Source organism: Lycium ferocissimum, chromosome 5 (genome assembly GCF_029784015.1).
Source record: "Lycium ferocissimum isolate CSIRO_LF1 chromosome 5, AGI_CSIRO_Lferr_CH_V1, whole genome shotgun sequence".
In the NCBI taxonomy this organism is placed as follows: domain Eukaryota; kingdom Viridiplantae; phylum Streptophyta; class Magnoliopsida; order Solanales; family Solanaceae; genus Lycium; species Lycium ferocissimum.
Genome location: NC_081346.1, coordinates 17,839,259 through 17,854,841, shown reverse-complemented (window position 1 = coordinate 17,854,841; position 15,583 = coordinate 17,839,259). Strand labels below are relative to the sequence as shown.

The 15,583-nt window shown below is 33.2% G+C and overlaps 1 protein-coding gene and 1 non-coding gene across 3 annotated transcripts; one reads left to right on the top strand and one right to left on the bottom strand.

Annotated features, from left to right (window-relative positions):
• Positions 1-2,330: 2,330 nt before the first annotated feature.
• Positions 2,331-2,415, top strand: TRNAM-CAU (transfer RNA methionine (anticodon CAU)). The gene is given in 2 exon segments: positions 2,331-2,368; positions 2,380-2,415. It is a non-coding gene; the product is annotated as a tRNA-Met (tRNA).
• Positions 2,416-4,524: 2,109 nt separating this feature from the next.
• LOC132056311 (protein NTM1-like 9) lies at positions 4,525-8,654 on the bottom strand. 2 transcript variants are annotated; one of them, XM_059448447.1, is made up of 6 exons: positions 8,113-8,654; positions 7,197-7,477; positions 6,183-6,479; positions 5,704-6,075; positions 5,158-5,607; positions 4,525-5,044 (listed from the first exon to the last, which is right to left on the bottom strand). In XM_059448447.1, the coding sequence occupies exons 1-6, from the start codon at positions 8,330-8,332 to the stop codon at positions 4,760-4,762; spliced, it is 1,905 nt and encodes a 634-aa protein (XP_059304430.1). In that variant the 5' UTR covers positions 8,333-8,654; the 3' UTR covers positions 4,525-4,759. The 2 variants fall into 2 exon arrangements, with proteins under 2 accessions (XP_059304430.1, XP_059304431.1); XM_059448448.1 differs by having other exon boundaries at positions 5,704-6,066; positions 8,113-8,653.
• Between the last annotated feature and the right edge of the window lie 6,929 nt (positions 8,655-15,583).

Genomic DNA, 15,583 nt, shown 5'->3' with positions numbered 1-15,583 from the left:
TTTCTCGAACTGACTAAGCATGGTTTGATTCACGCCTCGCTATTGGTGATGACTTTATTAATACTAAATCTATCCTCCAATTAACGTAAGGATGCAGAGAGACAATTTTGTGATTTCGCGCAAATTTTGGATTTCTAGTGCATGCACTCTCCCCTGATTAATTTCTCCCTTCTCATGCAATCCATTTAATGCTTCTGTTTCAACCTTGGTTAGGCAAATAACAAGAAAACAAATAAATAAATAACCAAAAAATACGTGGATAACTTGTATACGGGAAATCAATGAAAAAAGGTTAGGCCAACAATAGTGAAGATTCCTCCAGCAAATTTTTCTCTGTGTCTCACATAACTTGTGTTATTTATGTGAAGTTTCGTTTTGTTTTAGTTTGGAGACCGAAAGTTCACATACACAAAAGTATAAGATTTGAATCCAGTAATTTGTGAAACAAAAAGAAGTTGAATACAACTTGCCTTAAGTTGTGTCATATATAAAATAAAGTTTATAGAGGATACATGTATGTACCAGGGGCCACGGGCGAACCTAGCATTATAGGTGGAGTTTTAATTGAACTCATAAATTTCGATGCAGAGCATAAATTTATGTGTAAAACGTTATTAAAATTGCAATAGATAGCATACATGAAACCATACAACAACATACCCAATGAAATCCCACAAGTGGAGTCTGGGAGGGTAGAGTGTACACAAACCTTACCCTACCTTAGGAGGTCGGGAGGTTGTTTCCGAAAGATCCTCAACTCAAAAAAAAGCACGACAAAAGGGTTCAGATAAGAACGAAAGTAAAAAAACAATAACAGAATACTATAACTAAGCATTATGAAGAAAAGTAAAATATGGGTTCAATGCTGAAATCATAACTTTTAATATACTATTGATTCTGATACATGAAACCATAACTTTTAAAATACTATCAGTTCAATGCCGAAAATTTTAAAAGGTTGAATCCATAAAAGTTAAATCTTGGATCACTAGGGAGTGGACGAATGGACCCCACAATAGTATTCCAAGTCAAAAAGGGAAAAGAGAGTGGGATTTTGATAGAGGGTTTGTGTTTTGGTGTCAAAGTAAGAGTGACAATTAAGAGGAGTAAGGTTCAAGTGCACTGAATGTATGGTATGTAAGTTGTATGACATATATCCATGCCAATGTAGTCTGTCTACTTCCTTTTGAGTCCAATATAGCTGAGTGAAGAATACACGCTTTGCCTGCTTCTTTTTAAGTTTGTCACATTAATTTGAACGCAAAAGATTTTGATCCTCGAAATCTGGAATACTTGTATTTAAACTTTCTCCTTCTTCTCCTTTTTTTTTTTTTTAACAGAACAAGTCGCTGTATAAATGCTAATACAGTAATACGATCTATGTAGTATTCCATCATCTAATTATGAAATTAATTTGAATGCGCAAATTCAAAATAAAACAGTGAATTAGGCTTGAAAAATGAAGGCTCTTTCGGATGTAAGCAATCACGCTTTCATGATGAAAAGTGAAGACATGCACCAATGTAATAAGGTGTAATAAACTAATTGAAGCAAAAAAAGAACATGTACTTGAAAATCCCACTATAAATGCATAATTTGAATTGAAATTCAGGGCAGGCGAACCTGATAACTTGCTTGAGAGTAAGTAATCGATTCAAGAGCACGAGTTGCCCAAGCAAAACATGGAAACGAAAATGAATCACATGTATAGTCAAGCGTTTCAACTTATTCAATTCACTTTTTTTTACACAATGCATCATGCATAGACCATATGTTGGAAAACTAAATCCTCCCTATGATGATTCTGATAGTGATTGGCATGGTTTTGACTCTTGATCAAAGTAACTTCCCCGAATTGGAAGCACAAAAACAAAATAGGTTTTAAAAATAAGGGAGAGTAGCACTATTAGTCACTCAGTTATTGTTAATTCTTAATTATGGTCCTCGTGATTTATGACTCAATACATCTAATATCCGCTTTTCTTTATCTAAGCATTACATTATATTTAGACTTTTAGAAGTATATTACCCTCAAATATGGAATAACATATATGTTTAACATAATACATGATTACTATTTTTTAAAATTACATTCCCAAAGGGCTAATTTTATTAATTAATAAACAAAAGACTTGCAACAAAACAAAATAAAGGACCTATTCTACATAATACATGGATAATTAAACAGTTAATAATTCTGAAAATTTATGAATATTCGTAGGCAAAGGGATCAAGATATACATTTTTAAGTAAGCGAAGGTGAAATGTGCATATTCAAAGACTCTATTTCCAGAATTGATATAAAGAATACAAACAAATTTAACCACACCGGGGTGGTGGCGCAGTTGGCTAGCGCGTAGGTCTCATAGCTTCTGAGTGATCCTGAGGTCGAGAGTTCGAGCCTCTCTCACCCCATATCTTTTTTTTTCCCTTCTTTTTATCTCAATTAGCTTTCTAATTTCAAGAGTCATAAACTTATAAGTTATAACCATAGAGCGGGCAACTGGGTATATATCTCAGCAATATTTTCTATATACTCCATTTGTTCTTATAAAATACTCCGTTTATTCTAATATAACTAGATTATAATTATAAGGAAGCAAATTTTTTATCCTCCGTTTGTTCAAATAAAACTAATTATAAGGAAGAAATGTTTGGATACTCGATACATGGATGTGCTGATGATATCCCAATCAAGTAGTTAGCTGGCAAATGTAAAATCACACTTGAAATAATACAAGATACTCCTATTATTTATATCAATTAATACAGAGGTCGAGTTTCTAGAATGACCAAGAAAATTATTTCCCTAGTCAGTTGGTTCTTTAAATAACCAAACCATGGTCACAAGATATTAGACGAGTTTCATGGTGCAAAAATAAGTTTATATTTATTTACCCGTTAAACATAAAAGTCTCAATTTATTGTTGCTCAACATTTCTTCCTAAACCAATCCGCTGTTTTGGACCTTAACACTGTTATCCATTTTTGTCGCATCGAAAGCTTTCATAATCGCTATCCGGTTGTTTACCTCAAAATTCGGTAACAATTAAATTTGTAAGTGAGGTATAGGATATGTGGATGAACTATAATTTATTTGGTTGGTATGAGGTGACTATGGATTTGTTTGAAGTTATATATACATACGTGTTAGAGCTGTGTGAATGTGTACAGTGATTGATGATTTATGCCAAAATATATATTAAATAATATATTGAAAGGATGAGCAAAGCTAAGGAAGAACACCACAAAATCCGGACCAATATCTCGAGAGAGAGCATATATTTGACTATTACATGTTGAGATACGAAAAAGTTAACCCCAAAAAGGGGAAGAATGTCCTCTATTTATAGGTATGCGCTTATGGACGTACGAATACAATACAAAAGCCTTTATGAATAAAGAAACCTAAAAAGGATAAGGTAGGACCGTACGGTCGACACACCCGTACGATCGTCGATCTTGATGGCATAACGGTTTCTGTAGCGTGGCAACCTCGCGCCGCTAACTTGGGACCAACGGACACGTTGATTTTGGCTCGGCGTATTCGGACAAACGGACACGCTTTTCTTGTCTCGGGTCAATTACATCCGGTACAATACCCCGGTGTGAAGAAAAGATCGAACATGCTCGTGCTCATTTGAACATATCCTTGGCTCCGGTCCACCGGTCACACATTGACCCACTTTTTACCATATACACTGGTAAAAAAATGTGCCTTGTATTTTGTTCGCAGGCATCCTAGAAAACCTAGTCTGTCAATCGTATTGAAACCAAGTAGTCAAGATATTATCCATGTTAATACAAAGTAAAATGCATTATTCGGTGAGGGCCCTGCCTTCCACAACTGAGGCGGAGGTTCAAATCCAACAGTAGCGTAGCTTCCCTTCCCATTTCCCCCCATGAAAAAACGCATTGTTTGAACAACCCTTATTTTCTTTGGAAAGTAACTAGTTGACATCTCCTATGCCTAGCAAATAGTTGCTTACACAAGAATCTCTAAGGGTATCCCCTATTTAGGCTAATTTTATAAGAAATTTACGCTCAGAGGGGCTTGTTTTGGAGCCTTATAATTTTCCCCAAGCCTTAAATACAATGGAATATGAATTTGTCTCAATCAAAGACTCTAAAGCTCCAATGCCTGTTTGCAACCTTTCTACTTTTTCTCCAGTTCCCGATCGAACATGTGAAATGTATTGACTTTCATTCATCTACATCTTCCCTTAACCTAACTGTTGCTAAGGATTCTCGGAAGTTTAAGAACCTTAGAAGCAAATTAGATGTCATAAATCTCGGTAATAATAACCAAGCTACAACTTCTCCTTTTCATCAAATCCCACGAGGAAATAAAGTGCCATCCGCGACTTTGGTGTGGCATGATTTTAAAAGCAGAGTCACCACAGCAAAGTTCCACATTCGCCTTGCTTTGGTGTTCTCTCTTTTTTCCCCGCTGGGTTTTTGTGTTCGTGTGGAAAGTGAAGGGCAGGGGGATTCAATATCGAAATCCCAAATAAAAGTTTCGGCTAAACTCAGTCAAAGGAAACTCAATGGTAAGGTCCTACTCTTAGAGATACATGTACAAAACGAGCAAGCCCTTCAAAATATACACTAGCAAACTCTAATGTCTCAACTCAAGTTCCTGCTGCAATAAACATATTGGATAAATTCAAACAGGAAAGGCCTGTTCATGCTATACCCAGAACACATGCCCCTCATACATTAGGAATCTCTAAATACAAGTCAGGTAGCCGACGCCACACTATACAGAGAGTCTAAAGTAACCCGAGACACCAATGAAACCCCAGACACCAATGACGACCGCTAGCAGACTTGCAACCACAAGAACCTTGGACATGTAAACATGTGATGAAGTTGAGAGCTTTGAAGCAGTCTTCAGGGACGCATCAAGACTTTCTTGAACTGGAGAATCATCTGCATCTTCCACTCGGGTGCTCAAGTCATCAGTGTCCCCACTAACTCCCTCATATTTTTCACATGTTGTATCACTGGCAGTGGAACTATGTTCATCAGAGGCTTTCTCACCCTGCACAATCCCAATATAATAGTTTGTATTTTGGTGTCTAAGAGGGTAAATGTGTCTTCTAAATTTAAGAAAGAAGTAATAACTTTAGGGAGAAAGGGATTGGAGAGGCTTACCTCAGATACTGCTTGATGACTTTCTGCCCCCCGACTACGAATGCCACACTCAACTGGTCCAACTTGCATTTTCATTTGGAGACGTATTCTTCTGTTAGCAGTTCCTTGTGGTCTAGACTGCATGTCATCGGGTGGATTATGTATTTGCCTGGGCCTGATTTTTATTCCAGTTCCTGAGCCAGAATGGCTTAATACATTTATGTAACCACCTGATTGTTCTACACTTGGGAAGCTCGGGACCTGACTTTCACCAAAACCAGCAGGATAACTATAATGCCCAGGGTAGGAATTTTGAAAGAAACCTAGATTTCCTACAGTATGATCACTGCTAACAGAAGGTCCACCACGAGCCTGTAGCACCGTAGTTCCAATGGAATTAACTTCTCTCTTAACTGCAGTCTCATCCAAATTGCCCCACAGCACCTCAGGATCAAAGAATTCTGGCTCAATCTTGGATAAAAAGAAATGCAGCATAAGATCAGCTATCTAAGAAAACCTTTTTAAGAAATGCCATGGATTAATTGATGTCGACATGGTTCTACTTACCAGGCTTTGGGTAACTTCTGCTTCTGACTCACTACAGGATCCAGAGTCCTTAATCATCGGGCCAGTTATGCTGCAATTTTTGGTGTCAATATGATGTGATGCCAATTCTTGTCCAGAATCTTCACATGACAACTCATCGGAGTTGTTGATGACTGAGTCCAAAAAGTCATTAATATCAAGAGCATTTGTTCCATACTGAAACTGGACATCTTTTTGATAAGCAGAGATGTCATTATTCAAGGGGACTTGCAAATAGGAAGATCCAAATTCCACCTGCAACTGTGAGTGCAGTGGGGAGAAGATCTTCCAATCTAGAGGCTGCAATGACGGGTCACCAAAATTTCCAAACATTTTTGCTAGCTCCTGATCCGGCTAAACATGAAGCAGAAAAAGACAATAATCACTTCAACCAATTTAATCCATGTTAAAAAGCTTGTTATTCAAGCAAAAAGGTAGAACCCTGATGTAGGTTAACTTACCGGTGTGGATGTTATGTCCAACATTTGATCTTCAGCATCATCAGCAATACAGCTATTGCTGTGACTCTCAATGGGTATTTGTTTGCCATACATCTCACCTTTGGAAAACTCTGCTGCATAGCCTTTATCACTATCATTTAAAGGTTGTATGACCTCTAATGGAGTCGCTGCCTCTGATAATTCATCTTCCGTATGTGATTTGGCAGCTGAAGCATTCTGTTCAGCATCTAAAGTGGAATTTTCAACATCCGGCTTCAAATCAGTCTTCTTAAACAGACGACAAAGCACAAAAGCACCCTGCAACAGGCAAATCACATCTCCCAGCATGAACTAATTTTCATTGCTTCATCACAAACATAAAAAGAAATATGTATTTTTTGTAACTGAAATAACAATAGAAGTATAAGCGTGTTTCCTGATTCAATTTCAGAAGGACGCCTCTGATAAAAGGTTTTTCAATTTATTTTTGATAGGTAGATGCTTCGTATCCAAACTCACTAACCGGGACAACTCAAAAACTAAAGAATCAGCATTAATTATGAGAGCAATTGCAGTGTATTTCAGTAATACGCTGCCACTGATGTAGGGCATGCACGAGCCTATTCTAATTAGGAAAGAGGTAAGAAGTTCTAAAATTCGTCTTACAAAACAAGTCATCTATAAAAAGTCTTTTAAAGAACAAAGCTAGAAAAAATCCAACAGCTAGTTAGGCTATTATCGGTACAACTCCACAGCCTCAGGAAAATCCTCATGTGGATGTGACGGGGGATCTTCAATTTTGCAACGGGTAATTAAGCAATTCAAAAGTTATAATTCATGTCGCTGAAGATGTTATCCACCAAAACAACCAAATAGGATAAAACTAACCAACCCTATATGTTCAAATAACCCATTACATAAATATGCAGCATAAGGCATGACTTACGTGATCTAAGCAACATCTTATGCACAATGATGCAATCAGAAAATAAAGATACAAATTTAAGACACAAGATTAATAAAGGAAGTGCAGACCTGGCCGGGGTGTGATCCATCCAATGACTTGTCAGTTGCACGGTATTCATGAATCACCCAATGAGTCCTCTTGCCTTCAGGAGCTCGGCCAATGTAGTACACCAACGTCTTCTTCATCCCAATTTTTGTTCCCTTCTTAGTAGTAATGTTCCTATCTTTACCGGTAGCTTTCCAGTAGCCTCGTTCTGTTGCTCGGTTCAGTCGCTGCCCATTTTGGTACTTACGATCCTTTGGGCAGAAGAAGAACCACTCGTTATCATTTGACTCCACCACTGACATATCTGCAATCATCCAAACCAATCCACACAATTATTTTAACTTTTGGTGGATAACACGAAAGGTTAACCAGTACAATCCTTCCTACAATCACTTATTCAACCACAGTCCTTTACTTTCCTTTCATTTTCTTCCCCGAAAGTATACTTTTTAACATAATTAGGAGTGGGTTATTCACCAAAGTCCTCAATTTTATCCTTCAAATTGAAACAGCCCACTTTACGAGTATATAAACCTAACGGATAACGCATTACCAAACACCGAAACTACCAAATACACATCTAAACTATACGAGGGTCCTATTAGCCCTGAACTTATGGTATTATTTACCCCCCTTGAACTTATTTTTTGGTATTATTTACCCCATTGACTTAGATGTTGGTGTGATTTTCACTAACATATGTTCTAGACAGTTCTATGAAAATAAACTCCTAAACCTTAACAAAACAAGATAAAGTAAATCTTAAAGGCCAAAGCATCAGTCTTTCTAAGAAATAAAATCAAAGACAGCTCCAGCAATTAGGTTTCCAAATTGAGGGTTTTCCAAAAAATCAATTAACTAACATCACAAGAGACTAAAAAGTTAAATTAGTAAACAAATTAATCTAAAGGGTAAAAAAAAAAATGCAGTAAAACTAACCAGGTAAATCCCAAGGCTCAAGTTTACAAATATCAACTTCACGAATAACGCTGACTTGACTATCAGCACCGTTAATTTTCAACCGTAGATAATGATTAACAAGCTCCTCATCCGTTGGTCGAAAACGGTAACCCACCGGTAAAGTATTTAACGGCGGTATACCCATCTGTTTATCTACTGGAATTACAGCGATCGGATTACCTCCACCTAGTACAGCCATAAAGTGTTGAGATGTGATAAAAAAGCAGATGAACTAATGGATTATTTAATAGAAAAGGAGTAGTAAAAAAAGTAGAAGTATTTGATGAGATCTGGTTGTTGAATTAAGAGAAGAGATTCTCAAGTGAAATGGCTATGGTGAAGTGTTTTTTTTTTTTTTTTTCATAGAGGAAACAACTAAGAAAGTGAGCTGAGTGACATTTTGTTGAATTATTTCTTAAAATATGCTGATTTGGAAGAAAGAGAGAAGCCGTGTTTTTACATTCTGTGTATATACCGCGTAAAAATGTTGGGACGTGGGTTTGTACTGAAATTTCGAAAATACCATTCTGTTAAGTGAAATTACAGTTCTCTCCATGGCTGATATGGTTACTAAGAAGAAAGTGTGAGGGTATTTAAGGCAATTAGGGAAACGTAGCTACTAAGACTAAGAAACGGAAGTCATAAAGCAAATGGTAAATTGCCACGTGGAAAGAAAACCAAACCCAATGACGTATGAAATGTTTATCGAACTTAAATATAAAAAAAACAGATAATTCCCTGACCAATTCCACCGAGAGCTTCCAGAACCAACTTTTATTTTTTACTGCTGCTGCTATTTTTTTTCGACTTCCAACTTTTTTATTTTATACACCGGTGATTTTTATTGGGTTCGAAATTTAAATTATAATAATTTTATATAACTACGATAAATTAATTCTTATGTAAAAATGGTGTCAGTTTTTAAAAAATATTATAAAAAAATATAGAAAAGAAAATGAATCAAAAAAAAAAAGGGAACATAAATGAAGTTCAAGTTCCATTTGGCTTTGTTTAGCCTAGTTGGGAGTTGGGAGATGGGATCAACATATGACATTTAGGAGTTGTTTTGTCGTAAGAATAAGGATAATAATTTTGAGACGAAACGTGAATTAATAAAATAACAAATTTGTTTTAGTTATTTATGCTGGAGCATATTTGTGATTATTTATAATATATTAAATGTGAGATAATACTTTCGAGATTAGTAATTGCATAATTAAAAAGTAAAATGATACATTTGTTCTTCATCCAAAGTCTTTTAAGAAATTCAAAGTTAAAATTGACGATAATGGTTTATCAAAGGTACAATTATATATATATATTCTTATTATATCTTGTACATTTTTAATTCAATGAACCGAACATCAACTTATAATATATATTAGCCAAATAATTTTATCATTATTTAACTTGAGTATTGCAATATGTATATATTAATGTCATTTGGCCCATGCTAAGCCCGGGGCCAAACCGATCTTAAAAATTTCAATTTGTAGATATTTTGTAAATTTATTATTTCTTTGTTTTTCTAACATCAATTTGATACTTTCAATAGACTTCTATCCGAAAGTTAAGGGAAAATAATTTTTTTAGTTTATATATTAGATTTTAAAAAAAATCAAACATTGACTTTTCTAATTGCTATTTTACTTAAATATTTTTAGAATAAAATCTCCGATGATCCAAATTCGGCTCTTCATATGTTAAATTAATTTCACTTGCTTTTTGAATTAAACTTACTTATTTTTTACCAAAAAAAATTACAATATTCAAAATGTCAAAAATATTCTGACTATATTGTTGTATAATGAAATCATTTATATGATAAATTAAAATTAACTTATAAATAAATATAAACAATTAAAACCCTTGATATTACAGATATTTTTGTAGATGTTTTGTAAAAATATATTGAAAAGTCCATAATTAAATTGTTCTTACAAGTTTCATGGTCCTTCCAAAAGATGCATGTGACAACTTTTTGTTTTCTTAATTTAATAAATCATTTTTATGAAATTCACATTGTAATAACTTTTTCATGTTGAATTTAACTATTTTGTCTTTGATTATACAGTATTTTGCAAAATATTAATGTTCAATAGGTAAAAAATATACCCCACTTTTTGCAATTGTTTAGTATTATTATTGTTTGGTTTTACTGGTACAATGTAGATAACTATAATATTTCATAGTTCCTCTTTTAATATAGTAACCTATTAGATTATTAGATAAGTTTTATGTTGAAAGCATGTGCACGTAAGATTTGATTAATTAACTAATGTACTTCGGACTATAATTTACAATTTCGATTCATTTTTAAGTATATTTAACAATGATAGTCTATTTGTATTTATTCTTTTGATTTAAAACTTAATCTTACCTAATTAAGTGAAATCTTTGCTAATTACTTATTTATAACCGGACGAATAAAAATTTTAAATAGTAAATGATAATTTAATTAACATCAACAAATAATAAATAAATAAACATAATATTTTTTCAATAATTAAGCCTATATTACGGAATTTGATTGACATGATAATTATATTCTTTAAGTGTCTATAATAAATTCTTAAGGAAAAATATAATTTTAAACAAATTTAATATTTCATAAAGACTCAAATATGTATAAGCATGTTTTTGCACAAAACCATCTTAGTGGCATAAAAAAAGATATTATCTCATTTTTTTGTAATAGAAAATGATTTTTCATTTTTTTTTTTAAACCGAAAAAATTGGCATTCTCCCTCATATATAGTATTAATAATCACCAATCACATCAAGATGTATCGTCGTAATATTAATCATCTTTAAATATATGAATCTGAATACACATTTGAATATTAAAATATTTTTAAGTTTGAATATCAAATAATTAAGATTGTTTGTGTTTTTCAACATCTTAATGTGAAAAATTGTTAAATATAGAATTCAATAAAATACTTAATTAATCTAAACAAAAAGATTTAGAAGACTACATGGTAGCAAGTAATAGCAATTGCTAGCAGTGGTGGTCGCGATTACCGATTGAGAATGGTGTTTATTAATGGCATTATGTATAGTAGTTAGTGGTGATGGTGGTTGGTAGTAGTAGTTGTAGGGGTGACTGCTTAGTCGAAATTTGAAGTTGAAATTTGAAGATAAATAATGCAAAAAAAGTCATTTGGAATGGGGTAAAATGGAGTTTAGCCCAATCCGTCCTTATTTTAAACAAATCAAAAATCAATATTTTTTTAAAAAATTATAAATTTATTTTTCCAAGCTATACTATATCAAGCTACAGTTAGTTTTTGCACATAACTATTTATCCATTTTCAATAGAAAATGATTTTTTTTTTTTTTTTTTGCAACCTAAAGTTTGTATCATGACAAAATACCAATCCAAACGATCCCTATATATCCCGAAGAAAAGCTCATATCCCCCAAGATTGACCAAAGCATTGAAAACTTGAGACAATTTCCATCAAAAACAAGCAACTTTACCTAGTGGGATGTATTTTTATACTCTTAAGGTAAGAAAAATAGTCCAGGAAAAATTTTAAAGCATTCAAGTTGGATAAAAATCCGAGAAATAAATAACTTATCTCGGGATAAGTTGTTTCCCAACCAAACGAGCCCTATATAGAAGAAAAGCTATACCAGGAAAACTTGAGACAATTTCCATCAAAAATGACAGTTGCGATGTACAAGGTGAACTATGGAAAGATGCATTCAAGCATAAAGAAAATAAAGATGGGTTAAAAGTAATGGGGATTTGATTTGGGTACAATAAATGGGTTAGCCCATCATAATTATATGTAATGCCCAAACCCATGAAAACACAAGCGGGTTGGGCGGGTCAATTGAGGGTTTGGAGCTCAAATTAAGCCACCCTAGTTGATTGATAGTTGATAGTGACAACTGATAGGTATGGTGGTGATAGTGATAATTAATAGTGATGGTGAATTATGACGGCGATTGGCGATGTATAGTGATGAATGATAGTTGTGATTTGCGATATATAGTGGTGATTAACAGTGGTGATTTTCGATATACAGTGATTGGTGGTTATTGTTACTTTGCAATGGTGGTTGGTAGTGATGATTGCAAACAGTGGTTAGTAATGGTGACCGCTAATTATAGTGATTGACAACGATCATGGGTGTGACCAATGATGTTGATTGTGCGCAGTGATAGTTGATAATGGTATGTAGGGGTGTTTACGGTTTGGTTAAAAACCGATCCAAACCGATTAAATAAACTGATATTTATTTGGGTTCTGTTTTGTTTTGTTTTAAATTTTAAAAAATCGATAATATTTGGTTTGATTTTGATTTTACTAAAAGCAAACCGACGAAAAAATCGAACCGGACCGACAAATTTTATGCATAATTTTTGTAATTATATATATACATTATGTTAATTTTTATAAATACTTTTAAATAATTTGTATACTTTTAAGCAAGATTTATTTATCTGTAATAGGCCAATGAATTTTATACCTTAAGCCCATTTTTAAAAAAGAAATCCATGAATTCAAACTCATTTATTCAAAGAAACAACTATGACATTTACTAAGATTTATTTTTTGTATTTCTTATAAACTTTATTCCTTAATTAAAACTTATAAATCCTAAGATATTTTCTCCATAATTCAAGAAAACTATAGCTACCATCAGTGGCGGATCTAGGATCTTTACTCAGGAGGTAAAGAAAATAACAATAGCTAAATATAAAAAATAATGTTATTCTTGGGAATTAAACCTAGGATGCTAGAGATAATTTTGAACACCATTGACCACTTGAGCTAACCTTTTGCATTTGATTAGGGAATTCAAAAGTCAATGTATGTACATAAACACAAAATATCTACCCTATATACACTATAATTTTTTGCCGAGGGTGTTCGGGTGAACACCTTTGGCAACCTCTAAATCCGTCCCTGGCTACCACAATTAAAGGGTAATAACGATTTATAAGTTGGAAAAGTATAGAAAATTCTCTCCTAACTGTAGGAAAAAAACGTGAAAGAGAGAAATACCGTTAGTTTTCTTAATAATCAAAAAAATGAACCAAACAGTTGAATATGCATTATATTTGGTTTGGTTTGACCTTAATAATCTTAAAAACTGACTAGATTGATTTGGTTTTGGTTTTAACCCCGAACCGGCCAAAACTGACCCATGAACACCCCTATTGATAGGTTGCGATGATGGTAACGATATAGAATTGGTAAATTGTCATCTTTGTAGAATTTTTTGAATGAACATCTTAATGATATTAAGATTTTATTACAATCATAATTATTTAGATCTATCTAAATCCATTAGTGATCATAGCATTAAAAAAACAACACAATTAATAGTTAAGATCTGAATAATTAAGATTTAGATTTGGAGAATAAATGAATTTCATAATTGAGATTTGAATAATTAAGACTAAGATATTTATGAGTCTGTATAACTAAAGCGTAACTTGTTGGCAGATCAAAAGACCATCCATAGATAAATTGCGGTCCCACGAGGATTTTTTTTTTCTTTTTTCTGTTTATTTAAAGTGCTACTCCTGCTTATTTTGTTTTTATTCTTTTCTCTTTTATTTTATATTCTTTTCTTAAATTTGTTTTCTAGACAAACACTCCGCTCTTTTGTCTGTTTGTGATATATACTTCTGAATAAACAATTCATTTTCCTCATTTTAATCAGTGTGTGGGAAAACACACGGTACGAGGTAAATTTATTGTTCATTTCTTCTGAAAATCCAATCGAGTAATTGGTTTCAAAAACCAGCTGGTTTGGCCCAAGGTTTGTCTAACTTTTACACCTTCTTTTTAACAACAAATTGTGTCAAAAGTAAATAGTAACGGTTACTTTACGGCAATGGGGCAACTAGTGATTCAGAAAAATTAAAATTGGTATTGCACCTACTTACTTTTTATAATTGCACCTTGTGTTTTAAAATGAGTATTTTTGGACGTATCCCTGATTTGGACGTTCTAACATGTTTTAAAAGAGACGTGAGAAGCACGTAGAAGGCGTATGTGCGCTCTGTTTTTTTAATTTCACTTTTTTTAAAAGAATAATTTCTCCTCCTCTGTTGCCTCTTTAAACAAAATATTTATCTCCAACTTTCCCATCTGAAAGAGAAAGAGCACTAATATGGTAGTATTGAATATGCTCCAGGCATATTATAAACATTTTAAACTTAGAGACAAAACGATTTGCTCTTCACTAGAATCCTACAATTAAGTAGCCTATATATGTTGGCCAGTAGTTTTTTTAAATTGAAACAATTTCGAATCCACCTGAACTATCCTTTTCTAGAAAAATACATTTAGTTTACTGCTTACCAATCAAAAGAATCGTCGTCACTCATTGTAGCGAACATAAAATTTTCTTCTTTTACTTTTTTCCTTTCGGTTGCGTGTGGATTTCCATTGGACAAGAGTGGTTCTTTTCTGATTTGTCTTTTTGCTCCTTCTTCTCCTGTTTTTCTAGTTTTTTTTTTTTGTTCTTTATCCATTATTCTCGTATTTTGCTGGAGTATTTGCTTTTTCAGATTAATAAGCTGTTAATGATTTGTGTAACGATCAACTTTGTTGTTTTAGTAATGGACTAATTTATTGTTGTAAACTCCATCTAAAAGTAGCTGATATTTAATGTGTAAGAAGTAATGTGGTCTAAACAAAGTCTTACTAAATCAACTGCTTTCATTTCTTAATTTACCTAACCCGCATCAAATTTACATCAAATTAATAGATGTATGACACTGTTTTTACCTAAACAAAGGGCATAGAATATAAAACCCCTGAATAAACCAACGTGATGTTCGAATTAACTTTGTTTTTGGGACGTTAACCTCTCATCCTACTTGTATTACAAATCATTATTATTGTATTGCACAAACAGATGTTAAAGAGTGCTTCTGGGAAGAAAGTCTGAATATTCCCTAATTTATTCGTTTAAATTGCACAATATATAACTGTAGTTTAATATGTTTGTCGAAAAACACTTGCTACATTTTCCATTACTGTATTCGCTGATTTTAAATTGTTAAGTGATCTACTAGTGTAATTTCTTTTATCTTCCTGTGTATAGAAATGAAATTCCTCTTTTATCCATTAGGATTTAAATTAATGATATATGTCAAATGGACTCTTATCATTTCTATCAGACTATCACACGTGAGAAGGAAAGTGGAGGATGTGGAAAAGTGAAAAAGAAAAAGGTGGTTGGGTGAGGAAGGAATCTTTCATTCTCAGTATTCAGTAAGAGCAACAAAGGAGAGGAGGTACCACACCAGTGACACCACATTAAAACTAGTGGAGTAGTAATTTATCATAGTACGACAGATAAGTTTTAATGCTACTATGTGTTTGGTTTCTTAGACCTATTCATTTTAGGGTTTAGATGGGACCATTTAGATTAAGATAAATTTCGATGGGCAAATGAAAAATTTTTGAATTTTTAAA